Source organism: Haliotis cracherodii, unplaced genomic scaffold (assembly GCF_022045235.1).
Source record: "Haliotis cracherodii isolate W230 unplaced genomic scaffold, xgHalCrac1.p SCAF_14, whole genome shotgun sequence".
NCBI classification, from domain to species: domain Eukaryota; kingdom Metazoa; phylum Mollusca; class Gastropoda; order Lepetellida; family Haliotidae; genus Haliotis; species Haliotis cracherodii.
In genome coordinates, this window is record NW_027266269.1 from 33167611 (window position 1) to 33191102 (window position 23492).

The window sequence follows — 23492 nt, forward strand, 5'->3', positions numbered from 1 at the left end:
TACACATTGTCTACTTTACTTTGAGTGACAAGGTACATATACGCCCCTGTTTAATAAAGGAACAGACATTTAACGGATATTTGTCTACAGGTAGGGCAGGACAGGTCTACCCTTTTTACATACACCTGGAGTCGTCACTGATTTTTGGAATCTGTTCATATAATTTTCACCGGTATTTTGCCTTTTACGACCCATGGAATCTGTTTCGACGGATAATCGAGACTGGTTATTCTCTGGCGTTAAAGTTTTCCTCAAATGGTCATGGTTACCTCAAATACGATGCTTCGCTCAAAATCAGTGGTCACCATACGGGGGCGGTCGGGTAGCCTTGTGGTAAAAGCTTTCGCTCCTCACGCCGAAGACTCCGTGATATTGCTGGAATATTGCGAAAAGCGGCGTAAAACCATATTAACTCACTCACTCATACAGAGCTTTTTCTTGTATACTCTAGTGTTGACGCTTTACATTTACGTCAATAGCACACTTATAATCGGATAATCGAGACTGGTTATTCTCTGGCGTTACATAAATTAAGATGGTGGTACTGTTTACTTTTTTGCGTCGATTTTCTTTTTGTTGTTTTGTTGCATTCTAGTTCAAGTGGAACGTTGAGACAAATTGCATGTTCCCGCAAGCTTGGTTCAACTCGTTAAAACATCTCTGTTACCGCAAACTCCAATTGTACTATGTATATCAATCTAACAGTTAATGGACTAATTAGACGGACACGTACAGTTACACGTAATGCACGTATTGCATTGTGTATGCGGCTAACGGGATCTGGTGGTCAGGCTGGCTGACTTGGTTGATAGTGCACTGTACCCTGATGGCGTGGAAAACACAAGTTTATCATACAGCCGGAAATTTCTTATGATTATGGAAATTGTTTTGCATCTTTTATAAATATTATTCAACTTAACCTGGTTAATGCATTACAGATATGTTATTGCAGACACTTGTCAACATGATTTGTCAACCACAGTGAATGAGTGAGCGAGTGAGTATGGTTTTACGCCGCTTTTAGCAATATTCCAGCAATATCGCGGCGGGGGACACCAGAAATGGGCTTCACACATTGTACCCATATCGGGAATCGAACCCGGGTCGTAGGCGTAACGAGCGAACGCTTTGACCACTAGGCTACCCGAACGCCCGGAACTGACTAAAAAGGTCACAGCAAATTATTCATGTAATTCCTAATTACACCTGGCTATCGTTACTCTCCATACAAAATCTGACTGTTCCAATCAACACCCAATATCACAAAACATCAAACGTGTACATATTCATAGCGAGATAATATCAACTTAGAATGGGGTTCAAACCCCCCTTTGGTTTATTAATTGATATTCCTAATGCGCCTAATAAACGCATCAATCATATATGCCAAAACCGTTTGAGGAATAAAAATCATTAAATCTAGAGGGAAAATTAATAATCCTGCTTCGCTGACACACGTTTGAATCTTTGGGTTATTAATAGTCATGGCAGATCCTATCTTCAACTGGATCAGACCGAACTGTTGCAGCGTACAGAGCACAGAAGCAATTTCACATTATTAGAACTTCAGAGCTTAACAACAAGGGGTTGTGTTCATCTGCATCCTGGTAGGAAGCAGATGCAGGACCAGATGGCTGCTTTGAACAAAGAGGGCCTAGAGTGTTGAACAACATGAAGCAATGGTTTTATTTCATTATTGTATCTGAGCTAAAGTTCACCGTGTAAATAACGTCAAAAAATATATGAGACACATTGTTTTATTTTGGCTTGTTATCTGCAAAAGCTATTGAATTAAATGCAATTTTCTTGTAAAATCGAATTTTACGACTTTCAGTTCTTGACAACCGATACAAAGAAGAAGTGTTTGCAGATTGCATGTGTTGTCAGTTCATGGCTACTGTGAATTGAGCATTGCAAGGTTTTGAAAACGAAAGTAAATATGAACATAGTTCAAAAGTTCTGGAAAGACATACTGGAAAATGGACTTGATACCCAGACACGCACCTTGCCGGGAAAACGAAAGTATACACTTGAAAATTGGATTTGACCAATGCATTACAAACGTTATCAAAACGTTACTGGGCTGAACACATTCGCAAATCGGTGCGGAATTAAGGTAAAAAACACCACGCCCCGTGAAGATGCGGGGTAGAATGTGTCTTCAGCAGCCTATGCGTGCCGTAAAAGGCGACTATGCTTGTCGTCACAGGCATTTAATGGGATCGTGTGGTCAGGCTTGCTGACTTGGTCGATGCGTCGATCCCAAATGCGTGGATCGATGCTCATGATGTCAATCACTGGATTGCCTGGTTCAGACTCGATTATTTACAGACCGCCGTCATATATCTGAAATATTGCGGCGTTAAACAACAAATAAACAAACAAATATTATTACCACCATCAACACCTTTTACTCGGCAGTTTATATATCCCAGATAATACAATCTCATGATCTGTTCATGAAGAGTTGCGTCTTTAGCCGTTCCAGGAAGCCCTGATCGTGGGTTAGAAAACCCGGATAAAGCTGATTCATCATCACTTTTCTGCCAGCTCTAAAACCATCGTTCTCTTGTCTCGAGTCTTCTGAGAAAGAGTTCAATTCATTCACTGTCTGAACTACACAGGAATCGACTTCCTCCCACTGCAATACATATAGTATATCACTGATATATTGGGGGCACGGGTGGCCCAGTTGTCTAAGGTGCCGCAATTCGCTGTGCAGAGTTCCGTCCCTTGGACACGCCAGAAACCTATGATTGTGGGTTCGAATCCCGGTTCGCCCCGATTATGTTTCTAGGTTTGTCAGCACCATACCAGTACTCGTGCGTGGGTTTCACCGAAGTGGTTAACGTCTGAGACCTTCATCACTTCGGGCTTTCCTCCCATATTAAGCTGACACGCCGTGATATAACTGGAATACTGTTAAAAGCGGCGTTAAACCAAACTCATTCACTGATATATTGCTGCAAACTGCTTGACAGATCGTCGTCTCAATGGTTCACTGTGTCTCGTGTCCCTGCAAATGATACAGTAATATAGCCTTGCTTTCCTCTTGCATGTATCCCGGAGATGTTGTCCAATACACAGACTGAAATGAGAAGCAAGCGGTTTCGATATATATAATCGAAGCGCATCTAAAACCGCACGTTAGTCGGTCAAACCGCTATCTAAAATTATTGAGAACGTTCCTCAATCAAACCGCATCTAAAACTAATGGGAACGTCAGTCAGTTAAACCGCTCTCTAAAATTATTGGGAACGTTGGTCAGTTAAACCGCTCTCTAAAATTACTGGGGACGTTAGTCAGTTAAACCGGTCTCTAAAATTATTGGGAACGTTCATCAATCAAACCGCTATCTAAACTTATTTGGAACGTTCATCAATCAAACCGCTATCTAAAATTATTGGGAACATTGGACAGTTAAACCGCTCTCTAAAATTATTGGGAAAGTTCATCAATAAAACCGCATCTAAAACTAATGCGAACGTTGGTCAGTCAAACCGCTATCTAAAATTACTGAGAACGTTGGACAGTTAAACCGCTATCTAAAATTATTGGGAACGTTTGTCAGTTAAACCGCTCTCTAAAAGTATTGGGAACGTTAGGCAGAGTACACTGAGCTGCTCATTCTACAAATACATGTACTAATTCTTATGGTGCATACTTATCTAACATTGCTAACTGCGGCGAAAATCTGTTATTCTGCCGAACGCCTGGTATCATTACTACTGTGATAGTGATTCACAAACACATCCCAACGATAAAGTCAGAATCCTACAATGGACTGTTTTTTTATGATTATGAAAAGGTTTTGACGTTTTTTATTTCAATTTCCTATTTCACGAAGGCATGCGTCATTTTAGCTCTTATATAACGACGGCAGTAGACACGACAGAAACGTATGTACACACAGGAGACATTTACAATGCTGCTAAGTGATTCTTTCAATATACGTTGATGCAATGGCCTAGATTGAACGTCATTAACTTTCACTATTTAAAGTAGTTATTCCCCATGAGTCGAAGGCAATTTTTTTTAGATAAAGTCAATCTAATCACATTTGGGTCTAAAGCCAATTTAATTTCACTTATGAAATATATTACTTTCCAGTTTGTGGGGGAAATGTGTGGCCCTGTCGTGGACATCCCACGATTCGTTATGTTGCGTCCTTAGAGCGTGTCAGAAACCTTTATGTGCAGTGTGCTGAGAAGATCAGCAATCCTGCAGAGTCCTTGCTTGGATGAAGTCGTCTGGCCTGAAAAGTGAAACAGAAGGTTTTATGTTTGCTGCTCAGAACCAGTCACTTCCCACTCGAAACCGTCAATGTGTGATTGTACATCAAAATGTAAATATGAAATGTAGGTTGTGTAATGAATTTAATGAGACTGTCCAACACATTGTCAGTGGATGCCCAGCTTTGGCACAAACACAGTATCTTAAGCGACATTATGGTGTAGCTCGATCATTTTATCACCGTCTTCGCCATGCTTGTGTTTTTTACACAGAGGTCCATCCATGGTACGACCCGGAATATGTAGAGGGCGTCATGGAAAGTGATAAATATAAAATTCTTTGGAATAGGCCCGTACACAGCCTCAGACGTATCCAGGCCAACAAACCTGATCTTGTCCTTTTTGATAAATCCAATGGAACTATTGATATCATTTCATTTTCTGTCCCTTACGACACTAATGTGATTGACAAGATTGAGGAAAAACATGGCAAATATGCAGACCTCGCTTTCGAAATGTCACGCTTGCATCCCGAGTACAAAGTTGTCCAACTCCCCATTGTCTCGGTGCCTTAGGTTTGGTACCTCCCAATCTGTTGACTGACATTGGGAGAGTACCCGGGTTTGCTAGCAGGAATACGTCCCTTCTGACACTCTTGGTAATGAAGAAGGCTGCAGTATTGGGAAGTCTTCACATTCTCCGAAAAGTTCTGGGTGGGTTTGAGTAGGCAGCGCTTCCTGGGAGAATAACTTAGACATTTTATGACCTTGACTTCGTGTTAACAAGGTTCCACAATACGTAATGAACAAGAAAACTGCATAACTTTTAAATGTAACAAATGTCTGCTGCCATTGCATTTACTAGACAAAACAAACTTTCAATCCGAGAATGACAATATTTCAAGACAAACATACCTTCTTTACCATACAAACAACGCTGAGCCACACAACCTGACTAGACATTGCATAGCACTATCTGTTGAAAGGACATCATTCCATCAGTTGAAGGATTGAAACTAAACGTTATTCCATGTGCAATTTAGGCATGGAAATACATAACAGATATCTGAAAGACGAGGTCAGATGGTCACCCGGTTATGTTCTCAGTGGCCAAGGAGACACGTTTCCCTGTTGTCAGACCGACTTGTAATACGAAGATGGATATTTAACAAATGGCCAGATTAAATCAGGATATTTTCAGGTTGATGAGGCAATACACTTTGTGTGTCTGTCGGGTCTTCACTCGGTGATATAGTAGTTGGGCTGGGGTAACGGTTGGACTCTGCACAATTAGCTTCACCATGAAGGGTCGGGATGTCTGGACAGAGAATTATAGGCGTTCTCCTAGTCTGTGATCACATCTACTCGTAGTGACACGAGCAGTGATATAGGAAACTGAGTTTCGGGATTATTTGTTTTCCTTAGTCTTACTTACGATATATACTGAAGGAAAAAGTAAGGAATATCGAACATAGTGGTAACTGCTCTATTCAAAAAGAAAGCTTCACATCAAATAAATCAGCCGAAGAGTAAAATGATATATACTGACACACTGTGAAAACATAAAAGGCATTTTTTGGTAATATTTACCAAAAGAGCCACAAAAGTGAAATTAAGTTGTTCTGGGTATTTAGGAATTAAATAATCAAACACAACAACCTCGCTCGAGAGGTTCGAAACTTTTTGAACGTGTTGCTTGATGTACTGTCCATTTCTCGTCATTTATTTCCAGTTAAAACTGATTATAAAATAAACAGATTGGATGCTGAATAACCAATACATAACAGCATCCAGGTCACAAATAAGCTTACTTAACGTTGGACGCTTAACTCAGGAAAGGTACTGGCGTTTAGGCACTGACCCACACGTGATGTTTCCTTAGGCAATTGTGCTCGAAATACGCCTCTATGTGCTCTGTAGGATGAGATGGTAATGTGGCTGTTGACTTTCTAGTGCATCATTTGGCAGCTTGGATTGTATCCTCCCCAGGGAGCTGAGAAAGAAATCCGAGAGCACACGGATCTGTTGATAAACCCGCGTGCAAAACAACATGTTTTCATGTGTATGAAACACACAGAATTGGTCAAAAGTGCGGAAAGTGTATCAAAGAAACATTTGATCTTTGATGGGTTTTGGTCTGATTGTATGACGTACAATGACTGCATATAGACATATTCTCTAAAAATGACATTTTCTAATAACCAGAAAAAGGCAATATCAAACCTTTATATTAGGCTTTAAAAACATAATTGGAATCGGTATGTTCAAAATGGCACAGCTGGGACAATTACGAACAGAAGCATCTTTCATGTCTGTCGTTTTATTACAACTTTCCAAACTGTCGTTCGATTCCCCTTATTATGACTCCAGCAGCTCACCATACACTTCCACAAGCTCCAGTTGCAGCCTAAGGTTATACTTTAGATAACTACCGATAATTGACAGGGGATAGGCGACATTCAATACTACGGAAGCGCCTACAGGCAATGCCGTCTGGGGACGTGCACGATCGAAGATAATGACTGTTTTGAAGGGTTAAAGCGTCTCTTTTCTATAACATGACAGAAGAGAATACGCCCGAAAACGATATATATTAAATGGGCGTGTTGAAGTGACGAGCTGTTAGCTTGCTTTATGTGAATCCTTCAGTATTCCAAAGCACCATTTTAACCTGAGACAACCATTATCGTCCAGAACAAGAGTTGTTTGCAGAAACCTTGCCCTGTTTATTTATTCAATATAAACACAATATATAAGCGTAATGTTACAACTGGCGTTGTGTGGTAACAAAAGACAGCCATTATACAATTTGCAGTTTAAAACTAACGTGCGTGTTTTAGAATACACTTGGTGTACAAGCCATTAAAGGCACGTTATGTCGTCGTAAATGCCTTGGGGGTTTCATTCTTGTTACATGTGAACTTCAGAGGGTCTTTTTTAGGTCTGATGTTGTCATACGTTTGCCTTGTTTTATCTGGTGGTCTTTGAATAGGGATTTTTATGTCAGCGCGAGTGTCATACTGGCTTTATACAATGAGTGTTAGAAATGGGTATGTGCTAAATATACTGAAGAGCAAAAGAAACTATACATATGAGTTGATTGTATCATATGTTTTATTTCCAATTGTCAGTATCTTAAGTTAGCGATATTATATAAAAAACTAAACTGTACTGACGTCCAGTCAACATATTTATATCATATTTTATTTTAATTTGATTAAAACCTTTAAATTTGTTTTAAAAAGATACAAAACTGATATATCATCTTCAAAAACAATAAACAAAGGTCACAAGTTTACATTTCAAACATGGTAGAGGTCATGTGTTTGCAAATCAATTCTTTCCCCAGTCTTCACTGGACCAATTCATTGTTTATAAACATTCGCTCGGAACTGTAAATTAAGGCGTTTTGAGGTATAGTGGAGCATGACTGGACTTGTCTTCTTTGTGCAGAATGGCGTGCCAGAAACTGTGGTCTTGGGTTCGAATCCCAGAATCGCCCAGTTCGTGTTTTGTTTTTGTTTTCATCACTATAACCGTTCAGCAAAGTGGTAATATCTAAGATCTGCATCACTTTGAGCTTTTCTTCCACATCACACAGAAACGACGTGATATACCTGAAACACCGTTCAAAGCGGCGTTCTGAAGTCAAACTCACTCACCAATGCTTACAATACGTTTTTTTTTAAAAAAATGTCAATCTTTGAAACGTGTATTAAAAATGTTAACAGGCACCCTGGATATAGTCATTAGTTCAATTTAGAATACATTTGTTAGGTATTAATTCGTTAGATAGAAAACATATTATTGGGTGTGTGGGGTGTGTGTATGTGTGCATGTATGAGTTGCAGTAGGGGCATGACAGGTCCAGGCGTCTTAGGCGCTGCACTTTGCTGTGAATAGTTGCGACCCTTGGCCAGGCCAGGAACCGAGGTTCGTGGGTTCTAGTTCCAGTTTTAACTGGAATACTTCACTCACTCTCTGACTGACTTTACCTAGTCATCACGAGATGAGGTAACCATGAAAATAGAGTGATTAACAAGAAATGAAAAATATTATGTTAATTCTGTATTTCCGGTGTGACCTTCGCGATCTCATGTGTACTCTGAAAACCAGGATATCACTGACGCAGACTGAATCTAGTTCCAGTTGTTTCCTTTGAGTTTGTTTTTTGGAGAGAGAGCGAGAGGGAGAAAGAGAGAGAGAGGGAAAGAGAATATTTTGATATCAAATACTAACATGAGACGACAACAGTTGAAGTCTCCAAAGCTTGGCGTGGAAATTCTAACTTTTAACGACCAGTGTTGATATATGTAATGACAAAAGACACGAGGGTGAGGTTCTATTTATCATCCAAAATCGTTCTTCGTACTTTTCAATTTGTAAACCGTAATAACCATTGTCTTTTTGTGCCTAACGTACAGCTCACAAGCTTCGGTGGCCATCTGCTGTAAAAGGGCGCTAGTCCTTTTTCAAGGCTTCGGTTGCTGTGTAGTGATGTCATTTGATTGTGACGTCATCTGTTACATTTCTCTGAAAAGCATTTTGATGCAGTTCATTGTAGTATTATCTTATTTGGAAACATGGTATAACTACAGTAAACTACGGTTATAACGAACTTAGAGGGGCCACTAAATTTAGTTCGTTATAAGCATGTTCGTTATATTACGTTTACTGTATTACGTATATACCCATAAAATTGTTTGATAGTCATTACTTAGAAGTTGACGGATGACAAGGTAGACACAATTTTCGGTATAGATCCTTACACCGTTGTCAAGCAACTCTTGCTTGACAACGGTATAAGGATCTATACCGAAACGTCGCTTTTTACAGAATTAAAGCAGCTGCTTTCCATAAATTGTGTCTACCTTGAATACACCCATGTTTAATGGTGGCTAAAATATACCAAACAGGAAATGGTTATTCGGTGGTGACGTATTTTATACGGGTATCCTAGTTGTGTATCGGCGTCTGGTTCAGTTTTGTTACGTTTTGATAACATTTGTAATTTTAGATCCAATTTCCAGGTGTATGCTTTCGGTGGTCCTGCAGTGTATGTCACCGCTAGTCAGATGATATAGGTCATACCTGTATATAACTGATGTATTCAATGTGTTCTCTTTCAGACACTAACAAAGATGGCGTCATCGAGAAAGAAGACTTCGAACAGGCCATTAACGTGAGCATTGTTTCTTATAGCAACATATATCATTTACTTAAGTAATCATGTGCTTCATATCGTAAACGTGTTGATATATATATCTCGACCTTGTGAATAGAATTAATTCACCCCACCCCACAATGCGCGACCTCCTTCACCCAACACGCATGCACACACACACAACATACACACACACACACGACACTAACACACACACGCGCGCGCACACTCACGCACACAAACACACACTATACACACACAAACACACACGCTCGCACACACACGATACACACACGCGCACGCGCGCGCGCACACGCACACAAAAACACACGATGCACACACAACCACACACGACACTAACACACACGCACGCACGCACGCACGCACGCGCGCGCACACACACACAATCACACACACACACGACACTAACACACACGCCACACACACACGCCACACGTATGTATCTCTCGACCCTGTGAATAGAATTAATTCACCCCACCCCACAATGCGCCACCTCCTTCACCCAACACGCATGCACACACACAACACACTCACATACGCGCCACACACACACACGCCACACACACACACACACACAAACACACACACGCCACCAACACACGCCACTAACACACGCCACACACACACGCCACACACACACGCCACACACACACACACACACACACACACACACACACACACACACACACACACACACACGCCACACACACACACACGCACACGCACACGCACACGCACACGCACACACGACGGTGCTGAAGGTCCAGGAATCAAGCTCTGGGTCACCCAGGAACACCGACACTGCTGACGGACACATACCCAGTTGTTTGTATTTGTTCGCCATATCGGTGTGCATGTTTCTCGAAATCGACTTGATATAACCTTATCTCTAAAAAGAACAATATCTGCAGCAGCGAACCTCAGTCTAGACTTTGAGTGAGGGAAAATTGCTTAACGCCACATAAGCAATAGTCAGGATACAGAAGAGACCCGGAGTTACGAGTCATGACATTGGAATAAGACTTTTCATGCTTCTTCTTCTTCTTCTTCTCTTCTTCTTCTTCTTCTTCTTCTTCTTTTTCTTCTTCTTCTTCTTCTTCTTCTTCTTCTTCTTCTCTTCTTCTTTTTCTTCTTCTTCTTCTTCTTCTTCTCTTCTTGTTCTCTTCTTCTTCTTCTTCTTCTCTTCTTCTTCTTCTTCTGCTTCTTCTCTTCTTCTTCTTCTGCTTCTTCTCTTCTTCTTCTTCTTCTTCTTCTCTTCTTCTTCTTCTTCTTCTGCTTCTTCTCTTCTTCTTCTTCTTCTCTTCTTCTTCTTCTTCTGCTTCTTCTTTTTTTCTCCTTCTTCTTCTTCTCTTCTTCTTCTTCTTCTTCTTCTACCAGTATTAAAAAAATACCACGAACACTATATGCCTCTTCATTTCCGAGCTTCAAAATAGAACAGAGAGAACAGAGCTTTATTTGCTTTCACGCCGATATACTGTGTATCTGAAGTACAAATGCATGACCAAAACAAAGAGGGTTTGCAATACGGATTCAACACATTTGATGAGGATATTACAAAATGTGCTTCGACTTTTCACGATTCCGATTTTGTACATTGCAAGAGAAATTGAAAAACTAACATATTCGGTGCACCTTAATAACATATAGGTAGTTATATCTTTCGTTCTCAGTTAAAATATTGACACTCAGAAATGTAATGATATTCATCTCCAGTATTGTATCGATGACAAAGAGTACATTAGCGCTCTGGTAGGGGTAATTTATTTCATCTCCCGACTTCAATTGGTAAGCGGTGGCAGAAAGTCCTACAAAAGGGTAAGTGTGAAGCCAAATGTAGAGGCAGTTTAGGGATACAGTTTTCAAGTTTGAGTTCGTTTTGGAATATACGTAATATGCACCATTGAGGAATTCGAATTATCCGCCTGCCAGTGTTGCCGACTGATGTCATATAGATTTGTTGATACGACAAATTTGGACCAGGGAGAAGAAATGAAGTGTTGCTTTAGCCATACATAAGATAATCCAGAATTATTTAAAAGTGTATGTATACATGATAACCGGGTTCGATCCCCGGCCGCGTCATACCAAAGGACGTCAAAAGATAGTACTTGTTGTTGCCCTGCCTGGCGCTCGGCATTAAGGAGCTAAAACAAGAACCGGTCGGCTCGGAGTCAGTATACTGTGTCTGAGTGGGGTATTCATGTTAAACTGCGGCATGGTATCTCAGTAGGCTGGCACTATAAATCGGTATCAGTCAGGACTAGTACAAGCAGCGCCACCCACACACAGACACACACACCCACACACAGACACACACACACACACAGACACACACACGCACACACACAGACACACACACGCACACCATTTCATCTCACCTCACCTCCTGCGATGTCGGTTGGGCACTCAGCAATAGCTCCACAAACACCAGTCTTCATTAATTCCTGTTATTGAATGGAAGTAACCTAAATCCCAGACAACTGAATCATATTACACTGGATTCATACAAAGACGACTGACAATGTGATGAAGGGACTCTACCCATCAAAATGCCCATCACAAACCAAATAGGAAAAGGAACAGGAATGTTTGGTGGACCAGAACGACATTATTCTACACAATACATTCCACAGGAAACCACCAGATCCTATTATTTAGAAAGCCCTCAACCAAACACTCTCCATGACCATGTCAGTGGCAATTTATCAGTAATTCAGCCTCAAGTGAATATTGAACCAAGGCGAGAAGTTGGAAGTACAAAATTTGCTAATTCGGGTTTCTGACGTTACTTGAGGCAGTGCTTAATAGTTGGTTGCTACAGTGAAGGGAAATGGAATTTCTTCTCAATAAATGTACTTACCATAATTTTTGGTCGACTGGTCGTTGCTGTAGCCGGTCAAGAGACATGGGACATGTGTGCTGTCTGGCGATGAGCTACTGGCAATAATTCTAAAGAAATGTAATACCACAGAGCGTTGTCTAGCCTGGTGATGATATCCTGGATATATTGATAAATATTTACAGCAAATAATCGAAGACTAAAAAGGACGAAGTCAACGAAACGGTCCCTAATGTTCGCACAAATTGGACACAAATGGCACGTAAGCAAAAACACAAATTGGAAAAGGAAAATAAACATATATTGTAAAATTCGCCCCAAAAGTAAAATATAAAATAAACACATATGACAGTAAAATACAAAAACGTGACCACACTTTACCATGATTATAAGAAATATCTGCTAGACGCAGTCCATTGCACCACTCCGACTATTTCGTAAGTATGTGTTTATGAATCACTATCAAATAAACCATACTCACTCACTCACATGCTCGTTTACGTGTATTTGCCAGAATTGTGCTAGTTCATGTGTATTTGTCAGCTCTATGCTCGTTCACGTGTATTTTCCAGAGCTTTACTCGTTCACGTGTTTTTGCCAGAGCTATGCTCGTTCACATGTATTTGCCAAAGCTATGCTCGTTCACGTGTATTTGCCAAAGCTATGCTCGTTCACGTGTTTCTGCCAGAGCTATGCTCGTTCACGTGTATTTGCCAGAGCTATGCTCGTTCACGTGTATTTGCCAGAGCTATGCTCGTTCACGTGTATTTGCCAAAGCTATGCGCCTAAGGGACGTAACTCTGCACACCCACCCTTGCCCCGTTGGTATGACTCCAAACTGTAAAAGCCGAGTCTAACCTGCTCACTCATTAATACGTCACATCTTCCCTTCCAGAACATCTGTACGATCCATGGCTGGCCTAAAGGAGGTGACAATTATAATGAGGCTCAGGAAACGCTGTCCCTGATATGGGAGGGACTTAAAGGTATCGCTGATGAAAACAAGGTGAGAACCCATAGGCGTGAAGTGTCCTAGACGTAACCCTAATCATCCCTTAGGAATCTAAGTCAGCAGTGTTTGTGTATGTACTTAAGAAATAAAGTTTGCTCAACCCCTATGTACGGGAGCCTTTTAGGGCCATTTGTGTCTTATATTTTTACTTAAAATTTCAAGATACTAAGTTGAAATTTAAAGTTATAATCTTAAAATTTCTACTTATTATTTTTAAATATCAACGTGGTATGTTTCTTGAAATTTCAGCTTAGTATCTGAAATTTTCAAGTTAGTGTCTTAAAATTGCAGCTTAGTATCTTGACATTTCAAGTAGGTATCTTGAAATTTCAAGAAAAAAAAATGACCCTAAAAGGCTTCCGTTCCTTTGTGCAGTTTAAAAGTATAGTTTTGCCCTGAACTATTCTAACTAAAGCACGACGAAGCTTGCGTCCAAGTGCTTTGCTGGTAAAATAGTCTTTTGTCCTGAGATACATAATTCCTATCGAACCAACGCCCGTCTCCGATTTTGTGAAGGCTTCGGTACAGACACTATTTTTTAATAATGTTTTGGACAAGTCTGCGGCATGGGGGATGGTTGACATCATCTGTCCATATTTCTTACAAGGTGATAACATTCAAATATTCGAAGAGTTGAAAAAAACTGTTGCACCGATAACTGATTTGGATGCGCCATCTTGTATTGACAGTGATGAAAGAACGATGTTACCAGGGATACTTTAGATGACGAGGGAGGTTATTTGAACAGCGTCATGACGTCATCTAATTATGACGTACCTTAAAAAGTGTACTTGATCGCAGGATGAAGTGGCGAAGCATCTTAGAATAAAACTCCATTGTGCATTCTTCCTAAACATAGATCTAGATATATGGAAAAGTGAAAACATCAGTTTTCCAAACCGAAATAATCGTTTTTCTACATATCATATATCAGTAGATATTAAACGTATATCATTACTAAAGATATAATAACGCAAAGATCAGGATACAAACTAAGATATCATTATTGATGTTAATATATGTAAAACAAATGTAAAGTACACAGTACAGGACTTATAAACATGATACGATTGAAGTTAATAATCTACTAGGCATAAAATTACACAGGTAAGATAAAAAACAACAACATACCAGTTACTATAATAATATATGTACAATACACAGTATTACAAACATCAGCGTATACAAAAAAGTATTATTCAAGTTACAATACACGCCTCTCAAAAGCAAAGTATTACCTATGTTAGGATATATGAAAAGGTTAGCACTATTGAACAAATCTATTTAAAAGGCATAGTAGTACACTGGGCGGGATATAAAAAAAGATAAAAAGATACACTTATTCATATGAGAAAGGGAGAGAGAGTGTGAGGGAAATAGAGAGAGTGAGAGAGAAAGAGCGACGAGAGAGTGAGGGCGAGAGAATGAGAGCGAGGAGAGAGAAAGGAATGGGGATGAGAGAGAGAAAGAGAGTTACACAGATAAGGATACTTAGAGATAGTATTATTTTAAATCTATCTGAAGTTATTGGTACCATCGGATCTGGGTATATGTGTTTGTTTGTTTGTTTGTTTGTCATTGTTTAACGTTGCCCTCTGCCATATTCTAGCTACATGACGGCGGTCGGTAAATAATGGAGTCTGAACCAGACAATCCAGTGATTGACATAATGAGCATCGATGCACATAATTGGGATATGATGACATGCATCAACCAAGTTAGCGAACCTGACCACCCTCTTAAGACAAGCATGGTCGCCTTTTACGACAAGCATAGCTTGCCGAAGACCCATTCTACCCGGTTCTTCACGGGTCTCGGGATATATGAAAATGATATTGGTACCGATACAAATATAAAACATAGTAAAACACAGTTCAGGAAATATATTTACACAGTTGATTCATCCAGCTTGGAATTATCAGATGGAATGTTTTCAGCAGATAGTGCTTATGAGTACTAAAGGGCTTTGCCGATTTGATTTTAATCAAGCGCACCAGTGAAGTAGTCTTATTTCTTCATCATATAAATCCAAACAATTGATATCTTCCCTGGTGTCTGGTCCGACTATTTGTATTTACCACGGCTAAATGGCAAACGATGAAACGCTTCAGATTAGAACATATGATTTGACATCGATTTCTACGAATAGATACAAAGATCACTGTACTGTTATAGCTACTAGTTAAATAATTCAGAGCTTTGCCAAATGGAAGGCGACGACCAGATACATATGAACTCTGACATTAAGTCCCCATGGATTTCGCCTTGCCATGTAATGTATCAGGCCCGATTTGTAAAGCTTTTGGTTTATTGATAACGCATGAATGTCAAAGGATCCCTATCTTAACAGTGTGCCTTAATGTTCTTCAAAATGGGAATGTTCTGAGCTGATGGCATTGAGGGCAATTCACTCATTACGCTATCATTAGTCTTAGTATCTTTAAGTGAGTGAGTGAGTGAGTATGGTTTTACGCCGCTTTTAGCAATGTTCCAGCAATATCACGGCGGGGGACACCACAAATGGGCTTCACACATTGTACCCATGTCGGGAATCGAACCCGGGTCTTCGGCGTGACGAGCGAACGCTTTAACCACTGGGCTACCCGACCGCCCGTAGTATCTTTAAGAGTTGCTTCCAGCCATTAACAATAAGTAGATCACATTGGGTGAGAGATGAGTGAGTTATTGTAGATATTTCAGAAAGTCCATTTGATGAACTAGACTTCGACTTGCATTAACCTTTGTTGGTATATGTGAGCATTGTCGTTTCATGGAGTCAAAAGTTAACCGCAGTTGGAATTCATGATAAACAATGATATTGTCTGATAAGGTAATTGGGTTTGTTTCATACTGTATACCGTATACTTGATGAACCCAAATAAACGTAATGATAACGCAACATTAATGCAACATTAATGATTTTATCGATAAAACACGCGTGTATTTTAATGGAGTAATCAATAAATTGAATAAATTTATCTACGAATTATTTATTATTACCTTAGAGGGTGGATGAGAAAGATATGGTAAACAAAATTTGCTGATAATTTAGGTTGGGAAAATAACGTTATTACAAGAGACAAACAGGTAATTTGCACTCATTCCCTTGTTCAGAAATACTAGTAAATTCGATTCAACATGCGCCAATATATTCTGTGAACGTACGAGTTATCATTATGGTTTTTTTTGGTTATGTTTTTTATCTATTTGTATATATTTTGTTTCGTTTGCTACCAATCACTTCAATTGCATGGTAAGTGAAGCCATTTAAATGTAATGAAATGTATTATGTCCACAGATATGACAAAATATATGTTTATAAAAAACAAAAAAAACAACAACGTACAAACACAATAACACACCACTATCGTATATGTTGCAGGATGGCAAGGTGACGCAGGAGGAGTGGGTACAAATGTGGTCCGCCTGCGTTAGAGACGTCAGCTCGGGGAAAGGCTTTCCCCACTGGCAGAAGAAGTACATGGAATTCATGTTCAGAGTCAATGACACGTCAGGTTAGTTGCAAAACCTTGTTTACCTCACAATACGATGCTTACCTCACAATGCGACGTTTACTTCACGATACGACGTTTACTTCACAATTCGATGCTTACTTCACAATACGTTGTTGACCTCACAACATGATGCTTACCCTACAACACGATGCTTACCTCACAATACGATGCTTACCCCACAACACGATGCTTACTTCACAACACGATGCTTACCTCACAACACGATGCTTACCTCACAATGCGATGCTTACCTCACATTACGTTGCTTACTTCACATTACGTTGCTTACTTCACTATCGATGCTTACTTCACAACACGATGCTTACCTCACAACACGATGCTTACCTCACAACACGATGCTTACCTCACAATACGATGCTTACCTCACAACACGATGCTTACCTCACAACACGATGCTTACCTCACAACACGATGCTTACCTCACAACACGATGCTTACCTCACAACACGATGCTTACCTCACAACACGATGCTTACCTCACAACACGATGCTTACCTCACAACACGATGCTTACCCTACAACACGATGCTTACCTCACAACAAGATGCTTACTTCACAATACGTTGTTTACTTCACAATACGTTGCTTACCTCACAATACGATGCTGACCTCACAATACAATGCTTAACTTACCATACGATGCTTACCTTACAATACGATGTATACCTCACAATACGATGTTTACCCTACAATGCGTTGCTTCCCCAAAATTATGATGCTTACTTCACAATACGATGCTTACCTCACAATACGATGCTTACCTCACAACACGATGCTTACCTCACAACGTGTTCCTTACCCCACAACACGATGCTTACCTCACAACACGATGCTTACCTCACAACACGATGCTTACCTCACAATACGATGCTTACCTCACAACACGATGCTTACCTCACAACACGATGCTTACCCCACAACACGATGCTTACACCACAACACGATGCTTACCTCACAATACGATGCTTACCTCACATTACGATGCTTACCTCACAACACGATGCTTACCTCACAATACGTTGCTTACCTCACAATACGATGCTTACCTCACAACGTGTTCCTTACCCCACAACACGATGCTTACCTCACAATACGATGCTTACCTCACAATACGATGCTTACCTCACAACGTGTTCCTTACCCCACAACACGATGCTTACCTCACAACACGATGCTTACCTCACAACACGATGCTTACCTCACAATACGATGCTTACCTCACAACACGATGCTTACCTCACAACACGATGCTTACCCCACAACACGATGCTTACACCACAACACGATGCTTACCTCACAATACGATGCTTACCTCACATTACGATGCTTACCTCACAACACGATGCTTACCTCACAATACGTTGCTTACCTCACATTACGATGCTTACCTCACAACACGATGCTTACCTCACAACACGATGCTTACCTCACAATACGATGCTTACCTCACATTACGATGCTTACCTCACAACATGACGCTTACCTCACAACACGTTGCTTACCTCACATTACGATGCTTACCTCACAACACGATGCTTGCCTCACAACACGATGCTTACCTCACAATGCGATGCTTACCCCACAACACGATGCTTACCTCACAACATGATGCTTACCCTACAACACGATGCTTACCTCACAACACGATGCTTACTTCACAACACGATGCTTACCTCACAACACGATGCTTACCTCACAATACGATGCTTACCTCACAACACGATGCTTACCTCACAACACGATGCTTACCTCACAACACGATGCTTACCTCACAACACGATGCTTACCTCACAATGCGATGCTTACCTCACAACACGATGCTTACCTCACAATACGATGCTTACCTCACATTACGATGCTTACCTCACAACACGATGCTTACCTCACAACACGATGCTTACCTCACAATACGATGCTTACCTCACATTACGATGCTTACCTCACAACACGACGCTTACCTCACAACACGTTGCTTACCTCACAACACGACGCTTACCTCACAACACGTTGCTTACCTCACATTACGATGCTTACCTCACAATGCGATGCTTACCCCACAACACGATGCTTACCTCACAATACGTTGCTTACCTCACATTACGATGCTTACCTCACAACACGATGCTTACCTCACAACACGATGCTTACCTCACAATACGATGCTTACCTCACATTACGATGCTTACCTCACAACACGACGCTTACCTCACAACACGTTGCTTACCTCACAACACGACGCTTACCTCACAACACGTTGCTTACCTCACATTACGATGCTTACCTCACAATGCGATGCTTACCCCACAACACGATGCTTACCTCACAACACGTTGCTTACTTCACAACACGATGCTTACCTCACAACACGATGCTTACCCTACAACACGATGCTTACCTCACAACACGATGCTTACTTCACAACACGATGCTTACCTCACAACACGATGCTTACCTCACAACACGATGCTTACCTCACAATACGATGCTTACCTCACAATACGATGCTTACCTCACAACACGATGCTTACCTCACAACACGATGCTTACCTCACAACACGATGCTTACCTCACAATGCGATGCTTACCTCACAACACGATGCTTACCTCACAACACGATGCTTACCTCACAACACGATGCTTACCTCACAATGCGATGCTTACTTCACAATCCGACGCTTTCTTCACAATACGATGCTGAACTAGCATGACGAAATCAACAGAACGTTGCTTCATTCACAACGCGACGCTAACGTCATGGTTCGATTCCACACATGGGTACATTTCTGGTATCCCCCGCCGTGATATTGCTGGAATATTGCAAAAAGCGGCTTAAAACTCACTCATTCTGAACAACTGTCTCATGTCTTCTTTCTTTCTGTGTGTGTCAGGCGTGGACGCTAGGGAAAGGCACAAGATGCTTCATCGACATTAACTGTGCATTTATCGATGAAAACTATTTAGGTCTTAAAACAACCCCGTCATTCCAAGCTAATGACTTCAACCTTGATTCCCACAGACAACGTTGTAAAATGGTAGGTCGGCGGATAGTTAAGTCAGAAGCAGGGAGACAGATCGTTGCCCTGTCAGGCGTGGTATTAAAACATATCTGCAGTGTTGCGACCCTCGCCATCAAATCCCCAGATGTTTTTGTAACGTTTCTATTGGACAGACATACACACGAGATTACACTACGAAATATATCCGTGACACAACTGCATGCTTATGTTCAATGTCATGAAAAACTAATATTTCCACGGGCGCTGGTGTTGTTGTTTTTTGTTTGTTGTTTAAAGCCGTATTTGGCAATATCTCAGCTATATGACGGCGGTCTGCATATAATCGAGTCTAGACCAGACAATCCAGTGACTGACATCATGAGCATCGAGCCACGAAATTGTGATAAGATGGCAAGCATCAACCAATACAGCGAGCCTGACCACCCGAAAACGTCTCTATAGCCATTACAAGGACCATGATATTAGGTTTGGTTTTTTGATGTTTGACGCTGTACTCACCAATACTCAAGCTACATGACGGCGGTCTGTAAATAATCGAGTCTGGACCAGACAATATAGTGATTGACATCATGAGCATCGATCCCCGCAATTGGGATTGATGACATGCATCAACCAAGTCAGCGAGCCTGACCACCCGATCCCGTTAGTCGCCTCCTAAGACAAGCATAGCCGCAAGCATGGGTCGCCGAAGATCCATTCTACCCCGGATCTTCAAGGGTTAGTGAGGCGTCTTAACGCCGCCTTGAACAGTATTTAAGTCAGATCACGTCGGGTCAGCTCCACACTAGAGAAGGACCAAAGTGATCCAGATATTGTCAATGCAAGAGAACAACCATTCTAGGTCATCCAACGAAACAGATTCCACCCGGCACAAAGGGCAAAATAGCAGTGCAAATATATGAATATACCACTTAAAATCAGTGATGACACCAGTGTTCGCGAAAAGGGTAAGCATGTTCTGCAATACCAGGTAGCACCCGCCATTCACACAATTTGCGTCAAAAGGCATGCATCCACCGCCCGACGCCGAATAGCAGCATACACGCCACGCAACGGCTTCCTGCAACACGCACAGGTGTATAAGAAAATATAGGTGCGTGTGCCAGTCAATTCATAAAGAACATTAACGAGGGTTTCCCCTGAAGGACGAGTTGCGAACGTACAAGGAAGACTTGCAACGATGAAAAAGACTTGGAATCCGGGGGAATTATGAATAGGTTTTACAACTGGTGTCATCACTATTTGATTGAACACAATGCTTATGACATTGTCGGAATCACAACTGTCTTTGCTGGTAGCAGAGATTACTGCTCGCAGAAAGGGTTTTGTCGCTTTTATTTGTATAAGTAACTCTTTCAACTGACCGTGTCAAATCTGCCCCAAATATAAAAAAAAATAAAAAATTCTGCCCCAAATCAACGGCACTGCAATTGCCTTTCTGGCGGACAGGAAGATCACACAGGAATCCGAAGTTGTTCCACGATTACGAACAGATCTATTTGACAGATAGCTTCATTGCGCTCTGACAGTGAGCCCGAACTACAGTCAGACTTAACGTCTCCTTCGTCACCTTTTGGGAATGTTGGGAGTATAATGGCTTATTCTCTGAACCGAAAATGCGAAAAACCTTTCACATACCTGGTTTGCGAGTGGAGGAGTAATTCTATTTACAGATATGCCGTCAGATAATTTCTCTTTGCTGTCAACAAAGCTGTCCTTTCCTGACAAGCCGATCAATAACAGATCGGTATATACTCATGGCTAAAAGAAAGTATTCACACTTAACATGTTCAAATCGTTCTTTAATCCAATACAGATCACCTTGCATTGGGAGTTGATTGTTTTTTTAACGCCACAGTTAGCAATATTCTGACGTCAGCTTGTTAATAATCGATTCTAGACAAGACAAACCAGTGATTGATATTGTGAGCAACGATCAATGCCGTCGGGTTAAAAGGCACGCTATGAAACAGGTAACACCGAGCCTAACCACCCGATCCATTTGGTCGCCTTGAGCTACGACCTTTGCATGAGTGAGTGAGTATGGTTTTACGCCGCTTCTAGCAATACACCAGCAATATCACGGCGGGGGACACCAGAAATGGGCTTCACACTTTGTACCCATGTGGGGAATTGAACCTGGGTCCTCGGCGTGATAAGCGAACGCTTTAACCACGAGGCTACCCCACTGCCCCGGTCTGTGAGTGATGGAATGAGGCCGGGCCAACCACACATGAAAACATGGACAACGTCCAGTGCCATCGGGGTGCGATGACACATAAACAGTCTGACAACAGCCTGGCACAGAGTCTGAGAAGCACTTTATATTAAAGTAAATCACATCTAGCCATACACGTTTATTAAAGCCAAGACCGTGTGGTCTTTTTATTTACCAGTGACATAGATATACGGAGCCAGTTGACACTGAAGTTCCAGATCTTGAACCTACACTTACTGAAGTCAAATTATTAACGAATGTCCATTTCGCTTCTTCATGAATAATAACAAGTTAAATGGCTTACACAATTTTGTCCCTTAGCTGCTAGAATCCCCTGATCCTTGTTTCGAATCCTTTATAGGTTATCGACTCTCCAACACCATACCAATGCTTATGGGATCCATCAAAGCGGAGAACGTCATTGACTTGTGTCATTTTAGGACATGTCCGACTTTGAAATCTAACATCATTGATGTGACTAGAGACCTGTGGCTCACGCAACACGACATCTTCAAACTCGTTTAACGCTGCACACTATATGTACTATTTTTGCCGGAATTCTACATCCTAGCCTCCATAACATAGACCAACAAAAGCATGCACATTTTGAGACCTATTGTATATGTTTGTTTGTTTGTTGTTTAACACCGCACTCAGCAATATTCCAGCTATATGGCGGCGGTCTGTCAATAATCGAATCAGGACCAGGTTTATTGTATCTAACGGGGATGGGGCGTATGTCAGCCCAATTGACAGTGGCAACAAGTATGACTCAAGTACACTAAAAAAACATTTAATTGTGTGTTAACGAAACGTGTACGATGTATAGTTTATATGCAGCTGGTACGAAGGCCGCTCTGCATTAAGGGGATTATACAAGGACTGGTCGGCGGTGTTTTCAGGTATATAATGGGCATTATATCACAGATGGCTATGAAGCGAAATATAATTGTACTGTTACAAACAGTTACACACACGCGTGGACGTCGTTGTATGAGTGATACAATCTTGTACGCGACATTAAGTCTATCAGCGAAAGGTCGGTGTTCGATTCTCGGCCGCGTCATGTCAAAAGACGTTTAAAGATGTTAAAGCCTCGGAATCAGTTTATTGTGTCTGTGAGGGGGCACGGGTGGCCCAGTCGTCTAAGGCGCTGCCATTCGCTGTGCGGAGTTGCGTCCCTTGGGTTCGCCAGAAACCTATGATTGTGGGTTCGAATCTCGGTTCGCCCCGATTATGTTTCTAGGTTTGTCAGCATCATACCCGTGCTCGTGGGTTTCATCGAAGTGGCAAAAGTCTGAGACCTGCATCACTTCGGGCTTTCCTCCCACATTAAGCTGACACGCCGCGATATAACTGGAATAATGTTAAAAGCGGCGTTAAAACCAACTCACTCACTATTGTGTCTGTGTGGGGTGTCCCACATTAAGCTGACATACTGTTCAAAGCGGTAT

General features: G+C 41.3%; 1 protein-coding gene across 1 annotated transcript in view; it reads left to right on the plus strand.

Moving 5' to 3' along the window:
* Positions 1 to 23492, plus strand: part of LOC139461200 (calexcitin-2-like) — a 65171-nt gene that overhangs the window by 37231 nt on the left and 4448 nt on the right. Inside the window, exons 2-4 of the mRNA XM_071242794.1 lie at positions 9361 to 9413; positions 13151 to 13261; positions 16650 to 16782. Of these exons, the coding sequence (XP_071098895.1) occupies positions 9361 to 9413; positions 13151 to 13261; positions 16650 to 16782 (297 nt within the window). The remainder of the gene's footprint in view (positions 1 to 9360; positions 9414 to 13150; positions 13262 to 16649; positions 16783 to 23492) is intronic.